At 41.5% G+C, this 21,614-nt stretch overlaps 1 protein-coding gene and 1 non-coding gene across 2 annotated transcripts in view; both read right to left on the bottom strand.

Moving 5' to 3' along the window:
• Positions 1-839: 839 nt before the first annotated feature.
• Positions 840-21,614, bottom strand: part of LOC134654647 (RNA-binding protein 28) — a 30,250-nt gene continuing 9,475 nt past the window's right edge. The window contains exons 6-11 of the mRNA XM_063510115.1: positions 20,947-21,124; positions 10,632-10,791; positions 8,218-8,323; positions 6,937-7,101; positions 2,131-2,230; positions 840-1,403 (exon numbers count right to left, since the gene is read on the bottom strand). Of these exons, the coding sequence (XP_063366185.1) occupies positions 867-1,403; positions 2,131-2,230; positions 6,937-7,101; positions 8,218-8,323; positions 10,632-10,791; positions 20,947-21,124 (1,246 nt within the window). The 3' untranslated portion in view covers positions 840-866. The remainder of the gene's footprint in view (positions 1,404-2,130; positions 2,231-6,936; positions 7,102-8,217; positions 8,324-10,631; positions 10,792-20,946; positions 21,125-21,614) is intronic.
• On the bottom strand, positions 13,705-13,843 carry LOC134654910 (U4 spliceosomal RNA). The gene has a single exon (XR_010097390.1). It is a non-coding gene; the product is annotated as a U4 spliceosomal RNA (small nuclear RNA).

Raw genomic sequence — 21,614 nt, 5'->3', positions numbered from 1 at the left:
GGTATTTCATGATAAATTTTACTGTCCAGCTACTCTGGCAGCTCCGATAAGTTGATGAAAACTAACGCAACGACCCTATATACAACAAAACTAAGTCGGTACTAGTAACGTACATAGCTTAAAAATAAATGATTCCTTATTATATTGATATTATATATTATAAATGCGAATGTAACACTGTTTGTCGGTCTGAGTCCTGAGGAAGGAAATATATATAAATATTTATCACGAAAATAACCATTCTACGCGGTCGAAGTCACGGGCAGAAGCTAGTAACTAACTAAGAATTATCTATATAACATAAAAACAAAAAATAAAGATAGGTATAATTGATTTTCAATGCAATAATGCACCCTACAGTACTTTTTCATACAGTGGACGAAAACTGACTCATACGTGGACGAAAAGTAGCTCACAGGCGGACGGAAACTGAAATAACCCTACTTTTTCATAATATATTTTTTATGAAATAAACCGTAAATATTATTTAAGGTCACGTAATATTAACCTAAAATAGACAATATGAGCAATACAAACAAATATAGCACATTTAAGTAAGACTACTTAAATATTTTTTTTTAGCATTTCAAAGTAGACATCTCCTATAATTGGACGGTATCTGACACAATTACCCTATATGGCGTTCGGCACGGGCGCGCGAGACGTGACAGCGTCGGGCGCGGGAATATTTTTCAAATTTAAATCTCTAAACGTTGTGAAGTTTAAGCATACTTAACAGTACTACATGTTATCTATCATCGAGAACGAGACGCGTAGTATAATTTTATTATTATTTATATAAATTACGGCGGTTAAAAGGTTAATAAAAGAAACGCATGATACGTAACATAATTTATTAACACAGCTCATCTAATATTTTTAGCGTTCCTATTGGGCCGCCTCCTCTTCTTATCCGGGTTCTTATTAATCTTCTGTTTCGGCTGTTTCACCCTCTCTTTCGCCGCCATCTTTAACTTCCAAGACTTCCCTCGTTTCTTCTCAATTTTAACCTGTTGTCTATGGATGTCCGCTTGGGTCCTTAGTTTATGGAAACTCCTCATTTTGTGCTGCGCGCCTTCTTTCGCAGTTAAACCCGAGTATTCCATTTCTTCGTCATCTCGAGGTTTTCTAACGAACTTTCCAGGCTCATTTTGATTTTGTTTTCCCCGTTTGAAACCATTTTGTTTTTGCTGTTGATCCTGATTTTTGCCTGGTTTTTTCTCGAACCTTCCTTTCTTCATATAGCTCTCGTCTGGTTGTGAGGGGTGTTTCCGTTTCCTGTTTTTCCGTTTGTGTTGGTCGTCATGGTTCGCTAGAGGATTGTTGGCGATGGATTTCTCGAGCCGCTTCTTTCTGGCGTTCAGGGCGGTTCGGTCCTCGATTGAGAATGATACTATCGGTCTCTGTAAAAATAAAACATGGTAAATATGACTACAAATTCTAAACATTGGAGTACTAGCACAGAATAAATAATAGTACTAAGTACAGAAGACTCACTCTCTAACAAAACGCGTCTGTTACGATCAGCACAGACATGGCCGCTAGGTGGCGACAGCGCGACGCGCGGCTTATGGCTTTCCCCAAAATTGGGGCGGAACGGATGTACTTTTAGCTACCTGTAGCAAAGCGACGAAATCGCGGAGTGAGCCACGCCTGGTACTAGTACTGGAGTTAGATGTTCTTACACGTTGACACTAGATGGCGGTAGTAGAATTATTGTTGTTTTAGTGAGCCATCTATTGGCTCTAGTGTATTTTAATAGACCCGACAACGGCGAAGTGTAGGGCGATTCTTAGAGAGGCCACGAATATTTGACAATATTCCGTGTGACTTTTTTGGTGTGCCCTAATGGGAAACATATAGTCTGTCAAGCCATTTCCGTCAGTAGAAAAAAGCGGCAAATATAAAAAAAATTGGCGCAAAGGGTTATCGTCCCATAGAAAAAAATAATTTCACTCCTTTTTCTACTGACAAATGTAGATTCAACATCAATGTTTCTCATACAACTGACAGACATTGATGTTGAATCTACATTTACAAAAAGTTGAAATACTCGTAGTATCAATAAGTAGGGGTTCGTTTCCTGCGCGTGTCAACAGATGTCGCTAGTAGGTGAGTAAGTATACGTACGTTGTTCTTGTCGAATATGTCGGGGTTGTTGTTCAGCTTGCGCAGGCAGGCGACCGCGTCCTCGTGCCGCGTGAACATCACGAACCCGTACCCCTTCGAGCTGTAAATATGCAATATAATAAAAAAAAAAAAAAAAAAAAAGCCTTTTATTTCAAGTCCAATTTGTTACACTCATTTCATTACAACAATATAAGTTAGCATTTATTTATAAGTATTTATTTTAGGTATAATGTCAATTAGAATTATTTATTGTTAAATCAATTTTCACATGTTATAAATATACAAAGTATTAATTATTTGTGGTGGACAAGAAGCTATATCTTTCCAGCGGGCTCAGCACGGTTCCATTTTTATCGACTATCACTATGCCCGTCACTTTCGCACTTACATACTTGTTAGAACGTGACAGGCATGGTGATAAACGATAAAAATGCTACCGTGCTACTAGGGCAGTTTATACCGGCTGTTTTATTTATGTCATCAGTCCATGCAATATATTTTGTATAAATTAATCACTATCACAACATCACTATATACATATAGTTCGTTTTTTTAGCATTAGAAATAAGGTAAACAATCTTGATGTGTCTTTTAATTGAAAAACACATTTTAAAAATAAGTTACGGTAGATATGTAACAATTGTGAATCTAATACGATCTTTTATAGTCTTCTGCTTTCATAAGTAATAGTTATTGATTTTTAAAGTGTTTTTCAATTAAAAGACATGTTAAAATCGCTTACCTTCTTTCAAGTTCTTTCTAATGCTAAAAAAAACCGGCCAAGTGCGAGTCGGACTCGCGCACGGAGGGTTCCGCACCATCAACAAAAATAGAGCAAAACAAGCAAAAAACGGTCACCCATCCAAGTACTGACCCCGCCCGACGTTGCTTAACTTCGGTCAAAAATCACGTTTGTTGTATGGGAGCCCCACTTAAATCTTTATTTTATTCTGTTTTTAGTATTTGTTGTTATAGCGGCAATAGAAATACATCATCTGTGAAAATTTCAACTGTCTAGCTATCACGGTTCGTGAGATACAGCCTGGTGACAGACGGACGGACGGATAGCGGAGTCTTAGTAATAGGGTCCCGTTTTTACCCTTTGGGTACGGAACCCTAAAAACGAACTATAGTATAAAACAGAGTCGCTCCCGCGGTCTGTCTATATGTATGTATGCTTAGATCCTTAAACTACGCAACGGATTTTGATGCGGTTTTGTTAATAGATAGAGTGATTTAAGAGGAAGGTTTATGTATAATTTGTTAACCCGTGCAAAGCCGGGGCGGGTTGCTAGTAATTCATATTTAGTATTCGTATAATTTGTATTGTTCCGGTACTGAGTATGGAGCGAGCGAAAGATCACATAACAGAATCACGACCGAAGCAATTGATTCTAATTTAATTAGCATCTCGTGCGTACCGACACAACCTCTACCAATAGGGAATATTACGTAGAGCTGTGCGTAGGGGGCGCCACTAGCCCTAAGAGTAAACAAACCTCCTTGATGCATCAATGTCATATTTATTCGTAACAAAATAATTTGTGAAAACTTACTACTGTACTATGATTTACGGTGCTGTACTCTGGTGGCAGAAAATTGCAATGAAACTCCCTATTCATTATGTATGTATGTTAATTTAATAGTTTAAATCTTGGAAGCTAAACTTGACCCACTTCCCGTTTTCCGATTGAGCTAAAATATTGCATACGGGGTCCCGTTGTTTCCCATAAAGTTTTAAGTCATAATGTATTGTTTGTCATATTATCATTAGTCATAAAACTGAAAGCGTTAACATTTCAGGATTTTCGTTAGGTTATCCTATAGATAGGTTAGGTTAGGTTTGTTTTATGGCAATCCTGAAAAGTGACGCGTTTCTGAATTAAATGAATTATGACTAACGAAAATTTGGGCAAACAATACATTATGGCTTAAAACTATTTCGGAAACAATAGAGACCCATTGCATACATATGTAAATCGGATGACAATGCAATATTAGGATGACATGGAGCTGATCTGATGATGGAGACATGAGGTGGCCATAGGAACTCTGTGATAAATAAATAAATAAATAAATAAATAAAATAAAAATCATTTATTTCAGACTAAAGGTCCATACATGGTTAGTGAACGTTAAAATTAAAATCTTATTACTAGTGTTAGTATGACATAAAAATAGACTAACTAAAACTAAAGCTGTCAATTTGTGCCTCGGCAAACATACCAGAGGCACTACAAAATCGCGGCAACCCCATCAACACCCGGAACGCGTTATTATATTGGACACGTAGGCCGTTGTATGCCCTCTGCGTATAGTTGGTCCACAGGCTGCATGTGTAGAATGACTGACAGTAGGCTTTGAAAAGTGTAGTCTTTACTTGCACAGTACATTTCGCGAACCTGCGGGCCAACATGTTACAACGGACAGCCAACGACCTACGCTCTCGCTCAATATCCAGATCATCACTCAGGTCGTCAGTTACCCAGTGACCCAGGTACTTGAACTTGGTGACGAAGTTTAAAGGGACATCGTAGAGTGCCAGTAGCGGTACCGTCGGATAACTTTTTCTACCAGCTTTAAAAATCATCACTTCGCTCTTTTTGCCATTATATCTGAGTCCCTGGGCCACAGCATAGGATTCGCATATTTTTATCAACCTTCTCATCGAGTCGATTGAAGGGCCGAGCAGCACCATGTCATCAGCGTAACTATAATTGTTGGCGGCGACTCCGTCAATGTGACATCCGGCATAGGTACTGCTTAGCTCCTCGATGAGTTGGTTGATATACAAATTAAACAGTTTTGGGGAAGACAGCCCACCCTGTCTCACCCCACACATCAAATTATAGTCACTCGACATTGTGTTACCCCATCTTACAAAATTACTTTGATGTAAATACCAATATTTAAACAGAGCTATCACTTCCCTAGGTACACTTGTCTCATTTCGTAACTACAAAACATCCGTACGTTCAAAACATCGCGGACTAATTGTGTTTGGGGTTATTCAAGAAATATTAGAATAGGCTACATGACTATTTTTTTTTATGGTATCAATTGATCGGGTTTGTTTTTAGGATCAAATGCCTATATGGGACCCATTGCATTAAAATAACACAAAAGTCAGAAATTGTAGTCAAAGGCCGACAGTCGCACTTCACTCGCGAAACGCCCTATACAAAACGGCCAAGGGCCGTGACGTCATCGCCCATCTTGTAGTATGGTCAAAACAAGAAAATTGCGTTTTTGTCGGTGAAATATTGCGTTTATGTATATAGTTGCTATACAATATTTTATTGCATGAAATGTAAGGAATCGAATGGTACCCTTACTTTTATCGTTTTTGGAAGTTAAAAAAAAAATTAAATTTTGAAACTTTCAGGTCCTGTATTTTTGTAATTTTTCAATATTTTATTTTAATATCCACATTATTGTGATAAATTGCTCGTTTGCTATCTATTTTACTAGATTTTGTTATAAAATTCAACATGTGTCATCATCCCTATTGTCGATGTTGCCTGTGGAAGGAAAAGTAAAGTCAGCGATAAAAGCTTGTGCCAAAAATGAAACTATTCCAATGGAATGGACTTAGAATAGTGTTGTGAATAACGCTCATTTCGAGGCTTAAAGACTCGAACCCTTAAGACTCTCGAGGCTTAACGTCTCAAAGGCGGCAAAGACGATTTCTTACATCCGTACGCGTAAAATAAATAAATACAATTCTCAAATACAGTTGAGTCTTCAAGACTTACGAGTCTTGAGGGCTCGAGTCTTTAAGCCTAAAATAAGCGTTATTCACAACACTGACTTGGAAACCAGGGATGTTGCGGATGCCGATTTTTTGACATCCGCGGATGCGGATGCGGATTTTTAGAGGCTCACATCCGCGGATGCGGATGCGGATGTCAAGATAGTACCATAAAAAACGTCAAATATTACATTTTAGTCATTTTTATTTAAAAAAACCGGCCAAGGGCGAGTCGGACTCGCGTTCCAAGGGTTCCGTACATTAAGTCCCACTCACGCTTGACTGCTCATTTCTAATAGTTTTTTTTGGTTAATGACTAAATTGCCTAGCAGTCTAGCACTTACGCCGATGCTAAGACGTTCCTGTACCGACCTGTTCCACATCCGCATCCGCATTAAATCCGCATCGATTTTATGCGGATGCGGATGTTGAAAATAATGCGGAAGTTCTGCGGTTGCGGATGCGGATGCGGATATTCGCAACATCCTTGTTAGAAACCAATGTAAACTCACGGATGCTTCCCGTCGCTGCCCACTAGCGCCCTGAGGTCTCGCATGACGCGGCACTCGGTCACGACGGCCTGCTTCCCTGAAGCGGACGCGCAGATGCGGCGGAGGCGGTTGTCCTCCGTGTTGGCCGGCAGCTTGGACACCACCAGGCGGTAGCGGGACACGAATGGAAGTGTAAACTCACGGATGCTTCCCGTCGCTGCCCACTAGCGCCCTGAGGTCTCGCATGACGCGGCACTCGGTCACGACGGCCTGCTTCCCTGAAGCGGACGCGCAGATGCGGCGGAGGCGGTTGTCCTCCGTGCTGGCCGGCAGGTTGGACACCACTAGGCGGTAGCGGGACACGAATGGAAGTGTAAACTCACGGATGCTTCCCGTCGCTGCCCACTAGCGCCCTGAGGTCTCGCATGACGCGGCACTCGGTCACGACGGCCTGCTTCCCTGAAGCGGACGCGCAGATGCGGCGGAGGCGGTTGTCCTCCGTGCTGGCCGGCAGGTTGGACACCACTAGGCGGTAGCGGGACACGAATGGAAGTGTAAACTCACGGATGCTTCCCGTCGCTGCCCACTAGCGCCCTGAGGTCTCGCATGACGCGGCACTCGGTCACGACGGCCTGCTTCCCCGAAGCGGACGTGCAGATGCGGCGGAGGCGGTTGTCCTCCGTGTTGGCCGGCAGGTTGGACACCACCAGCCGGTAGCGGGACACGAATCTGGAATACATTTGAGGTTCAATTAATTATTGTAGAAAGAGGATTAGGTCTGGTTGCGCCATTGATCAAATCACAGACTACACAGACAATATGAAGAATTTACAAAGAGCGTCAGGATAATTTTATTGTACCTATCTTATAACTTTAAACGAGTAATTCTTGTATATTTATTTTTTATATGTATATATATTTCGGGGATCTCGGAAACGGCTCTAACGATTTCGATGAAATTTGGTATATGGGGGTTTTCGGGGGCGAAAAATCGATCTAGCTAGGTCTTATCTCTGGGGAAACGCTAATTTTTGAGATTTTATATGTTTTCCGAGCAAACCTCGGTCTCCCAGATATTTAAATGTAAAGTGAGAATTAAATTCGTGCTGGATGGATGTAAGAATATATGGCGCTGTACAATTTCTCTCTGTATCTCTAGTTGTCAAAAATATAGAAGGTATAAAAATCCGTATGACAATCTAGAGACTACAAAGCAAATGGCGCAGTACAGCGCCATCTATTTCAGCCGTCAAACTAGGGGCATGAATTTTTTTAGACTTCTAAATACAATCGATAAAAAATTAGTATAGAGTAAATAACGTCAATATTTTAGCGCATTTTGGTGTATTCCCATTTGTCCCCACGTAATCGCCGCCATAGATGAGGCGGGGACAAATGGGAATGATTTATATGAAAACACCTATTCCCATCTGTACCCGGCGGGGACAATTGGGAATACACCCGCATGGTATGTAAAAGGACTCTTTCTGCGCGTGAGTTGAAAACCTTTTTCAACAGATGGCGCTAGTAGTTTCAATATTTGTGATGCCAAGACACTAAGTAAATCCATACTAATATTATAAATGCGAAAGTGTGTCTGTCTGTTACCTCTTCACGCTTAAACCGCTGAACCGATTTAGTTGTATCTTGGTATGGAGATAGTTTGAGTCCCGGAAAGGACATAGGGTAGTTTTTATCACAGAAATCACCCTTTAAGGAGGTGAAAAGGGGCGTGGAAGGATCTATGGGAAATCGATAAAAAGCAGATTGGGTAAAAATAAGCTACCCAAATTACCAACTTCACGCAGACAAAGTCGCGGGCAAAAGCTAGTCTTTAATATTTACCTGTTCAGGTTCTTGAGCATCTGTGTCTTGCTGCGCTCGAGCGCGAGTCGCTTCGCCATGTCGGACGCGGAAACACCCACCGCGGCCTTCGTGCCCGCCACAATCACTGGAAACACAGCCTAAAGTTACATTTGACATTCAGTTACAGACAGACATAATGCATGACACCGTATAGCGCCATGTAAAATTAGACAAATAACGAAAACAACCAACTTTTAAGGTTTTGGCACTGAATAAATAATAGTACTAAGTACAGAAGACTCACTCTCTAACAAAACGCGTCTGTTACGATCAGCACAGATATGGCCGCTAGGTGGCGACATCGCCACGCGCGGCTTATGGCTTTCCCCAAAATTGGGGCCGAACGGATGTACTTAGACACGCCTGGTTTTGGTAAGAGTCTGCTCATGCAAATATAGCCTAGGGTCTCTGTGATTTTTTCAAGGCTTTTAATAATGATTAAAAGATATAAAAACTCAATAATAACTACCATTTTGCGTTATCCCCACTCTTAAGGCTACATCTCGCTATCACGTTTGGATTCACGTGAGAGCAATGATAATTATTCCCCTACGACTTTTCGTTCCTTTTGCTTGCAAATGAATTTACTGAACTATTGAATTCCTCGCTTAGCGCTGGTGGCCTAGCGGTAAGAGCGTGCGACTTGCAATCGCACGCTCGCGAGCGTGCGCGAGCGTGCGACCTCCCAAAAATAATAAATCAAAATTGCGTACTATTCGCTGACGATATTTCCGTGCTCACATCATGCCTAAATGACCAAAATCTTAACGAAAATCTAAAAAACATATTGACAAATATAACTCACTGGATGAACGATCATAACTTAGAAATAAATTTTTCAAAGACTAAGTTAATGCAATTTAGGCCCTACCAAAAAACCCCGTTACAAATAGACTTCTCATACAATAACATAAAACTAGAATGCGTTGATAGCTTTACACTTCTTGGCTTGGATATCGACTCCAATATAAATTGGAAAGCGCACGTAAAAAAGATTGCAAATAAAATGTCTAAATTCACCTATGCATTAAGAGAACTAAAAAAAACCACTGACCTAAAATCTGCCCTTGCAGCTTACTACGCGTATGCCTATTCATGGTTAAAATATTCTATCATCCTATGGGGGAATAGCACAGATGCAAACGAGTTGTTTATTCTCCAAAAAACATGCGTAAGAATATTAGCAAATATCTATTGCCCTGACAGTTGCCAACCCTACTTCATAAAATTTAAAATCCTAACCTTAACTTCAATTTATATCTTTGAAATTTGCAAATTTGCACGTAAATACCCCACTCTATTTAAAAAAATTGCTGACCAACCTAGACGATACGAATCGAGATATAAAAATAACCTTATACAGACAACAAACTCAAATCTGAAACTACATAGCACAAGCCCACAAAATATGGCCATAAAAATTTATAACAATTTACCTAACGAAATAAAAGACATCGAATTGGAAAAAATATTTAATAAAACTTTAAAACAATATTTAATCAAACAATGTCATTACAGCTTACAGGAGTATTTTAATGAAAATGAGTAAACAGCAAATAAATATTAGGTACGCTGGTCTAACTTCCAAATACCTACTTGCGAGTAAATATAGCTGATCCATTTTACATAATCGTACTTGTTGTGTACCACGGTCTCGGTGAGAAAGAAAAATGTACATACCTACTTATTTGTATAATACTAGAATATTTACTATTCAACCACCCTGCAATTGATGAAATTATGCTCGAAACGACTAATATTGTTTACATATCTACCTGATTGCTGTGCCCATCAGGGTTTCATGTGTCATTTGTGTACCTACCTATACTCTTAAGTACTTGGAAAACCTGTAATGTACATGTGAATTGCAATAAATAAATACAATACAATCCGGAGGTCGCGGGTTCGAACCCCGGCTCGTACCAATGAGTTTTTCGGAACTTATGTACGAAATATCATTTGATATTTAGCAGTCGCTTTTCGGTGAAGGTAAACATCGTGAGGAAACCGGACTAATCCCAATACGGGCCAAATTTACCCTCTGGGTTGGAAGGTCAGATGGTAGTCGCTTTCGTAAAAACTAGTGCCCACGCCAATTACTGGGATTAGTTGCCAAGCGGACCCCAGGCTCCCATGAGCCGTGGCAAAAATGCCGGGACAACGCGAGGAAGAAGAAGACGTAAGTTGGTAACATTTAGATGGCGTATTAAGCGGGACGCGAGTCGTATTAACCATGAAAAAATGTATGAAAACAGGCCTAAAGTTGCAGGGACCGGCGTAAAATGGCGTATTATGCGGGAAATCGTATTAAACGTGATCGTATTAAGCGGGTTCTACTGTATTTTATTCTGTGCACAAGATTATTAGCAGAATAAAAACCTAAATAGCCTTACCTCCCTCTTTAACCAGGTAAAGGTTCCGGTTATCCTTGGGCTGTTTGGAGGCTTTTTGCAGGCTCTCCCGCTTGAGCGCCGGCCGGGGCTGCAGCGCCTGCCCCTCGAGCCGGAGCGCCTCGGCCGAGAGAGAGAGAAACGTCTTGGCGTCCTCTTCTTTCTACAAATGTTATAAAAAAAAAGTTAAAGAACGGAAGGAGTACGTCTAAAGCTTTGGATTCCTCCGAAAACGGTGCCGTCATATAGCGGCCGCAAAAGACGGCCGTCTTTACGGTGGCGACATGTGGAAAGTACCACGGCGTCATTACACACCGTCAGCCACCAAGGTCAAAGCGGCAAATTTGAAAAATGTAGGCGCGGTGGGATAACGTCCCATAGAAAATTTGAATTTCGCGCCTTTTCCTACGGACAAGATTTGCTTGATCATCTATAATTTACTTGGAGGATGAAATATCATCAGAAGAGGAAAATAATCGTAGTACGGAATCATTTATTCAAATCTCGTGTCATTTATTCAAAATGGCGTCACCGCATTCTAATAAAACGTTCACGAAACTTTCGACACCGTCATGACGGCCGTCATCTTACGTTACGTTGACAATCAACGTAACGTAACGCCGTGTAGGAAACCGCGCCATCTTGTTTACATAGACAACGTTCTAGTGACGTCAGTCAACGCTATATAGCGGCCGTAATATGACGGCACCGTTTTCGGAGGAATCCAAAGCTTAAGCTAAATAACTTTGTACCGACTTGAATAAAAGGGTTATTCCCAGTAGTTACCACTGGTAACAACTTGGTGGTAACTAGTGGGAATAATCCGAATAGAACTGTCTTTAACGTCATATTTTCATATATAGAGTAAGCTTAACGACATAAATCATAATAAAATAAAATAAACTCCCAAGGGAATAAAAATATTGATCCGTCATTACAGACTGTGTGGATAAACATCCCTGTGAGATGAATAACATGTCACAATGTGAATGCAATTATAGTTTTTTGTTTTACAAGGGGGCAAAGTTGTTTAACCGCTCGTGCTAATATTGATACCCGAGCAAGCGAAAGATTTCAGAATTGAACCACGAGCGTAGCGAGCGGTTAGAAAAATGGAATCTTGAGCGTTGCGAGGGTTAAACAAAATTTCGGGGGGCAAATTTGAAACACAAAATTTTTCACCACACCAACCCAAAGCAAGTATTAAATGTAAAATATCAAACAAAATCATCAAATGAATGTTATTAAATATGTATCATCCAAAATCATCATTTAAAAGTCAATTCTACCAGCAAACATAAGAAAAAAACTCTAAATTATACAGTACATATATATATTTATACAGTCAACAACCCTATTGGACTTAATGTGCTTATTGTGTCTTTTTTCTTTTTCCTTGTTTGTTTTATTTTGTTACTGTGTTTTGCGACAATAAATTACTTTTTATTTATTTTTATTACAATAAATTACAGTATCGAACACCTGCAATATGCGGGCCCACACCTACCTCGAGTGCTGGCAATGTTATATACTTTGTGTCTGGGACATTCGTATTTACCGGCCGAACTAATGAAAACCGTTGTGGTTCCGATTGTAAAAAACAAGACTGGAGATACGTCGGACAAGACCAACTACAGGCCAATTTCTCTTGCCACTGTTATTGCAAAAATACTTGACAGTCTGCTTAATACACAATTAGATAAGTATATACAGCTGCACGGCAATCAGTTCGGGTTTAGGCCCGGATTGTCGACTGAAAGTGCTATATTGTGTTTCAAGCAGACTGTTAGGTATTATACTGATAGAGACACACCTGTTTATGCGTGCTTTCTCGACCTATCGAGGGCTTTTGACCTGGTCTGTTATGATATACTATGGAGAAAGCTTATGGAGATGGAGGTACCTCCGGAGCTTATATCCATTTTCAAATTCTGGTACACAAGACAGGTCAATAGCGTTCGATGGGCAGGAGCGTTGTCGGAACCGTATAGTTTGGAGTGCGGGGTAAGGCAGGGAGGGCTAACCTCCCCGAAGCTCTTCAATTTATACGTAAATGGATTTATTGCCGAGCTCAGCAGCACACATGTCGGTTGCCACGTGCAGGGCGTTTGCATTAACAATATTAGCTACGCGGACGACATGGTGCTGTTGAGCGCGTCACCCTGTGGTCTCGCGAGGCTTATAACGGTCTGCGAGCGGTACGCTGCAGCACACGGGCTTAAATACAACTCTGCAAAGAGCGAAATGATGGTGTTTGGAGTCAGAGGTAAATGTCCATCAACAGTCCCAGTATTACAACTAAACAAAACCCCGCTTAAGTTGGTAGACAATTTTAAGTACCTGGGACATATGATTACCTCTGACCTCAAGGACGGTGCCGACGTCGAAAGGGAGCGCAGGGCACTGGCTGTGAGGGCGAACATGATTGCCCGCAGGTTCGCTTGTAGCTCACCGGCAGTAAAGGTTACGTTATTCCGAGCCTTTTGTACATCTTTTTACACCAGCAGCCTGTGGGTGAACTACACGCAAAGGCAGTACAGTGCCCTGCGTGTACAGTACAATAATGCATTTAGGGTGCTGATGGGGCTTCCTCGCTACTGCAGCGCGTCAACAATGTTTGCGGAGGCGCGCGTAGATAGTTTTGCTGCCATTATGCGCAAAAGAACCACTTCATTGTTATGCAGGGTGAGGAACAGCACCAACAGCATCCTAGCCATGTATGCAGACAGGTTCGATGGGGCCTACCTGAACCACTGTGGTGCACTCCATATGTGCATAAATAAATAAATAAATATGTAAATATAATGATTAATGTAGTTAGTTAATAAGTTTGTGTGTGTGTACCTACTAACATTAGTTGTAAGATTAAATGTGTCACTAACGAAATTGATTCTTTGTTGGTCTTAAATAAATTTAATTTAATTTAATTTATTTATTTATTTAAATTTGCATTTGATTACTTTGCCTCACATGTGAATAAAATGCAACTTTGCTATCGGTTTCTGAAGTGCTAAGTAAGCCTTTCCGAGGGTGTGGTGAAAATTTACATTTACACGTTTTATCAAAGGATTTTTAGGCCTTTACGGCCATTCAAAAATTGCCATAGCGGACGGTATTTCACGTCCACACGGCGGGGTATTGGTAAAGTTTTCAACTAGCAATAATCGCACCTCGGATAAACCTCATTGGTTACGATATTGCCTCTGCGCAAAGTTAGCGACACAACAGTACGGAGGGCGGGTCATGAAACTACGCCGCACTAACGATAGCGAGATCTATCTCGACGCCAGCGCCATCTAGCGACAAATGTTGTAACTAATTTAGATGTACAAAAATGGCGGCGTGATTTTTTATTTCCCTTAGAATATTTGTAACTTGTAACTACATAGTTACATGTTATTAAAGCTTTATTTTATTCATTTTTGGATATTTGGTTGATTTTTGCTTCTAAAAAAATTAGTTGAACCAAAGTTTCGTGTCAAGTCACAAAACGACACTTTTCCTGGATTGGTTTACCGAAGTCTGCAAATGCGCTATATGGGTATTTTATTTCCTAGTGTATTTCTTATTAATAATATTTTTTTTTTTAATCTCATGGCGGGATTTGCGAACAGGCTTAAATTTTAGCGGGATATTTTTTTTTACGTTGCGAATTATATTTTGTATCTGCTTTCTCCATAGATGGTTTTTTAGTAAACTAGACTATATTTCATAGGTAATAAGTTGTAAATTACCTCAAACTTGACGAAGCCAGAGCCTTTAGAGTGCTCGGTCAGCTTGTGGACACAGACTAGAGCGTACTGCACGGGTCCCGTGTTCTCGACGAACGCTCGGAGTTGGTCGTTGTCGACGCAGGCTTTATGTTATAGATGATAAGGTTCATATTACCTCAAACTTGACGAAGCCAGAGCCTTTAGAGTGCTCGGTCAGCTTGTCCACACAGACTAGAGCGTACTGCACGGGTCCCGTGTTCTCGACAAACGCTCGGAGTTGGTCGTTGTCGATGCAGGCTTTATGTTATAGATGATAAGGTTTATATTACCTCAAACTTGACGAAGCCAGAGCCTTGAGAGTGCTCGGTCAACTTGTCCACACAGACTAGAGCCACAGTATAATAAAGAGTACTAGCATACAGTATGGACGCTCCCTGCCTCCCGTTGAAAGTGCTGCCCACCCGCTGAGACCCGCTCTCGGTTACCTCACAGTTACCCTACAATGGCTTATCTCACTCACACAAGCATGGTACGCGTTCACCTACACGAGCTTAGGCTGTGTGCGTAGGAACGCGTTTGTTTCATACATTTGATCGCCAGTGTCCGAGGTGTGCTAGAGCGTACTGCACGGGTCCCGTGTTCTCGACAAACACCCGGAGTTGGTTGTTGTGGACGCTGAACGAGATGTTCTTATGAACTAGGCTTTATGTTATGGATGATAAGGTTTATATTACCTCAAACTTGACGAAGCAAGAGCCTTTAGAGTGCTCAGTCAGCTTGTCCACACAGACTAGAGCCTACTGCACGGGTCCCGTGTTCTCGACGAACGCTCGGAGTTGGTCGTTGTCGACGCTGAACGGGATGTTCTTATGAACTAGGCTTTATGTTGTAGGTGATAAGGTTTATATTACCTCAAACTTGACGAAGCCAGAGCCTTTAGAGTTGTAGGGACTGCGTCCTACATTCGCCCAAGCTTAGATGATATTAAATAAATAATTAAATAAATTAAATTTTAGCTTTTCCCGTTATACGCAATGTGCATAGCATTCGTAACGGTAACTTTGTTTTTTTATTGCCGTTAGGAATAAGCTTGTAAAAGTATTGTAAAATGCATTTCCTTTTCCTTGTCGGCACTGACTCTTTGTTTGTCCATCTTTGTTTTATTTCTTTGTCGGTGTCCGAATACCTATTGTAAACTTAAGTAATAAACTAATTTGTAGCCAGCGTGAGAAACGCTAGGATCCATGTGCAAACCGTTATCGGTCCTGTACCGCTATCCCGATGAGCCTGATGCTTACCTGCAAAGTTATGGTCATCGGAATCGCGGGGAGTCAGAGTTAGTTCTGAGTTAGACGTCAACTCGTCGAGTTGTCTCGTACCTTTATTATCACAGGTCGAGTTTGATTTTATATCGCTCCCTACTCCTACTACTAGTGTAAGGGTAAAAACACCAGAGCACCATTTATAACAATATTTATTAGAGAATCACAATATATGAGAGTTAGGGACTTAGGTAATACGCGACGCCGTTTAGGCGCAAAAACCGATCTCTCTAGATGACAGACGTCAAAGTGCTGTCGCATTCCGGTTATTGTAATGATGTGAAGACCGCTAAATTACGATACCGCCTTTTAGCTCGGCCATCGCCTGACCCGACCGGCGCCCCGAAGGTCACTGTCATCAGCGCAGCCACTGAAGGCTGCCACAGCCAACGCAGTCGCAGCAAGCTGGGTCTTCACCAGGTGGAGGTAGCCTCCACCAGTTCATTATTAATTGGCTTCTCCGTTGTAGGATGCACTCCCTCGCATGCACGCACACAAATGCGTACAACTCGTGAGAGGCTAACATGGGACACGTCTCATGCATGTGCGGAGCTGCCTAGGCTAGGACACCACTGCCCTTGTAGGCGCAACGACCGTAGAAGTCAGCCCTTCACGATAAGGTTGTCACGGAGCCCGGTGCACGCACTCGCTCCAACTGGGTATTTCGAACAGGCACTCCCTCCAACTCTACTGGATCCGGTACTTCGCCAGCGATCCCTAGAAGGTATAAGTGCGAGCAACCCTTTCAAGGTAACCTTGAGATCATCAGTCTTAAGGTCATTAAAATATCCTTTTGTAAACAAGGTCTCAAGCCAACCTCTCAAGGTCAACAACAAATAGTACGATACGATATAGATAAAACATTTATCGGTAGTAGAAATAATGGTCCTCTTAAGGATAATATCATATCGCATGCAATGGTCCGCCTCTTAAAGCCTGCACTGCAGATACCAGGAACAAACTAGCCTGTTAAAGATAGTCTTGTATCACATGCAATGGTCCGCCTCTTAAGGCCTGCACTGCAGATATACCAGTAACAAAATTAGCCTATTAAGGATAATCTAAGCTCACATGCAACGGTCCGCCTTTTAAGGCCTGCATTGCAGCAAATACCAGTAACAACCATCCTCTTAAAGATAGTCTTATATGACATGCAATGGTCCGCCTCTTAAAGCCTACACTGCAAATACCAGTAAACAACCATCCTCTTAAGGAATGCAATGGTCCGCCTCTTAAAGCCTACACTGCAAATACCAGTAAACAACCATCCTCTTAAGGATAGTCTTATATCACATGCAATGGTCCGCTTCTTAAAGCCTACACTGCGAATACCAGTAACAACCATCCTCTGAAGGATAGTCTTATATCACATGCAATGGTCCGCCTCTTAAGGCCTACACTGCAAATATACCAGTAACAAAATTAGCCTATTAAGGATAATCTAAGCTCACATGCAACGGTCCGCCTTTTAAGGCCTGCATTGCAGCAAATACCAGTAACAACCATCCTCTTAAGGATAGTCTTATATCACATGCAATGGTCCACCTCTTAAGGCCTACACTGCAAATACCAGTAACAACCATCCTCTTAAGGAAAGTCTTATATCACATGCAATGGTCCGCCTCTTAAGGCCTACACTGCAAACACCAGTAACAACCATCCTCTTAAAGATAGTCTTATATGACATGCAATGGTCCGCCTCTTAAAGCCTACACTGCAAATACCAGTAAACAACCATCCTCTTAAGGATAGTCTTATATCACATGCAATGGTCCGCCGCTTAAGGCCTGCACTGCAGATATACCAGTAACAAAATTAGCCTATTAAGGATAATCTAAGCTCACATGCAACGGTCCGCCTTTTAAGGCCTGCATTGCAGCAATTACCAGTAACAACCATCCTCTTAAAGATAGTCTTATATGACATGCAATGGTCCGCCTCTTAAAGCCTACACTGCAAATACCAGTAAACAACCATCCTCTTAAGGAATGCAATGGTCCGCCTCTTAAAGCCTACACTGCAAATACCAGTAAACAACCATCCTCTTAAGGATAGTCTTATATCACATGCAATGGTCCGCTTCTTAAAGCCTACACTGCGAATACCAGTAACAACCATCCTCTGAAGGATAGTCTTATATCACATGCAATGGTCCGCCTCTTAAGGCCTACACTGCAAATATACCAGTAACAAAATTAGCCTATTAAGGATAATCTAAGCTCACATGCAACGGTCCGCCTTTTAAGGCCTGCATTGCAGCAAATACCAGTAACAACCATCCTCTTAAAGATAGTCTTATATGACATGCAATGGTCCGCCTCTTAAAGCCTACACTGCAAATACCAGTAAACAACCATCCTCTTAAGGAATGCAATGGTCCGCCTCTTAAAGCCTACACTGCAAATACCAGTAAACAACCATCCTCTTAAGGATAGTCTTATATCACATGCAATGGTCCGCTTCTTAAAGCCTACACTGCGAATACCAGTAACAACCATCCTCTGAAGGATAGTCTTATATCACATGCAATGGTCCGCCTCTTAAGGCCTACACTGCAAATATACCAGTAACAAAATTAGCCTATTAAGGATAATCTAAGCTCACATGCAACGGTATGGTCGTTCAATTCAAGAATCATTGCTGTCAAATTTCTGGAAATTACACAAACCAAAAACACACCAACAAAGCATTATGTCAGTTGCAATAAGCATGTGTAATATCATACACACACATATGAAACAACAAGTAATTTCTCCTTATTGTTGTTGTAACCAATATTCCAGTGTTTTTGAAAACTTGTAATCTATTTTAATTTGACTGAAAGGATAAAGTATTAAATAGCACTCATTGTTAATCATGAAAGCATAATACCACCATACATATAGCATCAATCAAGGCTAAATTTACATTACCAAACTTGTTTTATAATATGCTTTTTACTTGAATGTAAATTTCACCATGACACAAACTTTAGAAAATGTTCATAGCATTTTTTTTAATATGTCATGTAGACATACTTAATCACATTATGTTATGTATCTGAAAGCACATAGATTACAAAAATAACACAACATATAAGTGAGGCAGCATTTACCACTATGGCCCGGAGCACTGTTAGGTGTTGGATCGACAGACTTCTTACCTGAGTTAACTTTTACCTGAGTTACTCTATAATCCCAAGGATTTATTTCATTCATACCAATATCAAAATTCAATTGTACCTAATGGTATCTGTCAGCTTATGTCTTGTGATCTTCTGCTGTGAATATTGTAATACATACATGCCAGCAGCTTTATTGCACTGTCAATATGTTTTATTTTTGACAGTCATGATCATTGGTGTACATAAACTGAAATAGGTATCTGAAATCAAACACAAAACACACAAAACACACGGCAAAGGTACGATACGCCAGCCAATAGCCGGCACGGGTTAGTTTTGTAGGCTATTCTTGTAGGTATGATTTTGACACCAATCTTAGACTTTGTATATTTAAGTCCCTAACTGATGAGTGGTGTTGGTGCATTTACTCATTACAATCAGATTAACGATCAGAACAATGAAACAAGGAAGGACTACGCGCGGTAAATTTCGTAATGTCAATTTCGACAAATTATATCGTAGTAGGCGGGAATCCACTATCGCACTTCTGAAGCTGTAAGGGTAAAAACACCAGAGCACCATTTATAACAATATTTATTAGAGAATCACAATATATGAGAGTTAGGGACTTAGGTAATACGCGACGCCGTTTAGGCGCAAAAACCGATCTCTCTAGATGACAGACGTCAAAGTGCTGTCGCATTCCGGTTATTGTAATGATGTGAAGACCGCTAAATTACGATACCGCCTTTTACTAGTTAAATATTGTAATTTCTGTTAGTTTAGTTTTTGAGTAGTGTTAAATAGAGTAATTATTTTTCCGGAGTCTACATTTTTATTTACAATAATCCCAACACCTTAGTACGCATACCAAACCCCGCTGCCAAAGAGTGCTCGGTCAGCTTGTCCACACAGACTAGACCGTACTGCACGGGTCCCGTGTTCTCGACGAACGCCCGGAGTTGGTCGCTGTCGACGCTGAACGGGATGTTCTTATGAACTAGGCTTTATGTTGTAGGTGATAAGGGTTATATTACCTCAAACTTGACGAAGCAAGAGCCTTTAGAGTGCTCGGTCAGCTTGTCGACACAGACTAGAGCGTACTGCACGGGTCCCGTGTTCGCGACGAACGCTCGGAGTTGGTCATTGTCGATGCTGAACGGGATGTTCTTATGAACTAGGCTTTATGTTGTAGGTGATAAGGTGTATATTACCTCAAACTTGACGAAGCCAGAGCCTTTAGAGTGCTCAGTCAGCTTGTCCACACAGACTAGAGCCTACTGCACGGGTCCCGTGTTCGCGACGAACGCCCGGAGTTGGTCGCTGTCGACGCTGAACGGGATGTTCTTATGAACTAGGCTTTATGTTGTAGGTGATAAGGTGTATATTACCTCAAACTTGACAAAGCCAGAGCCTTTAGAGTGCTCGGTCAGCTTGTCCACACAGATTAGAGCGTACTGCACGGGTCCCGTGTTCGCGACGAACGCCCGGAGTTGGTCGCTGTCGACGCTGAACGGGATGTTCTTATGAACTAGGCTTTATGTTGTAGGTGATAAGGTGTATATTACCTCAAACTTGACGAAGCCAGAGCATTTAGAGTGCTCGGTCAGCTTGTCCACACAGACGCTGAACGGGATGTTCTTATGAACCAGCCAGCCTATTATGGATAGCTTTATCCATCTTTATCCACGTGATAAAATAACTGTCACTGTTTAACACCGTGGGAAAGAAAGTGACGGACACCGTTTTATCACGCTGTCACGTAGACAAGAACGACCATCATATCCGTACTGGCTTTATGTTGTAGGTGATAAGGTGTATATTACCTCAAACTTGACGAAGCCAGAGCCTTTAGAGTGCTCGGTCAGCTTGTCCACACAGACTAGAGCGTACTGCACGGATCCCGTGTTCTCGACGAACGCCCGGAGTTGGTCGCTGTCGACGCTGAACGGGATGTTCTTATGAACTAGGCTTTATGTTGTAGGTGATAAGGTGTATATTACCTCAAACTTGACGAAGCCAGAGCCTTTAGAGTGCTCGGTCAGCTTGTCGACACAGACTAGAGCGTACTGCACGCGTCCCGTGTTCTCGACGAACGCCCGGAGTTGGTCGCTGTCGACGCTGAACGGGATGTTCTTATGAACTAGGCTTTATGTTGTAGGTGATAAGGTGTATATTACCTCAAACTTGACGAAGCCAGAGCCTTTAGAGTGCTCGGTCAGCTTGTCGACACAGACTAGAGCGTACTGCACGGGTCCCGTGTTCTCGACGAACGCCCGGAGTTGGTCGCTGTCGACGCTGAACGGGATGTTTGTTACGAACACAGTGCGCCCGTCCTCGGCGTCGTTCAGTTGTATTCTGGAAATGTTTTAAGAGACTAAATGAATACCTAGAAACTAGTAAAAACATGACACGTCATCACGTCAAAACGATTCGTTACTATAGCTGGTCAAGCAAATCTTGTCAGTAAAAAAAGGCGTGAAATTCAAATTTTCTATGGGACGATATCCCTTCGCGCCTACATTTTTGAAATTTGCCGCCTTTTTCTACCGACAAGATCTGCTTGACCAAGTATATGAATTGCTATGAAGTTACTATGATAACGCATTTTGAGACGTCACTAAAAATCCACCTCCTGTAATGAATTTTTATTAGTTTTTAAATATGTTCAAAGCACAGATCATATAATACTAGTACAGATACCCAATCCCATACTAAAAACGCGCACCGTCCTAAGTAGCAAATACTTGTAGGCAATTTTTTAGTTCACAGTAACAAACTAGATGGCGCACGGAGCCCCACGGAGCTAATAAAACTCTTACGACAAACATGCGTTGAAATGGCGTCA

The sequence above is a fragment of the Cydia amplana genome, chromosome 15, assembly GCF_948474715.1.
Source record: "Cydia amplana chromosome 15, ilCydAmpl1.1, whole genome shotgun sequence".
Taxonomy (NCBI): Eukaryota; Metazoa; Arthropoda; class Insecta; order Lepidoptera; family Tortricidae; genus Cydia; species Cydia amplana.
This window is presented reverse-complemented; position numbering and strand designations above follow the sequence as displayed.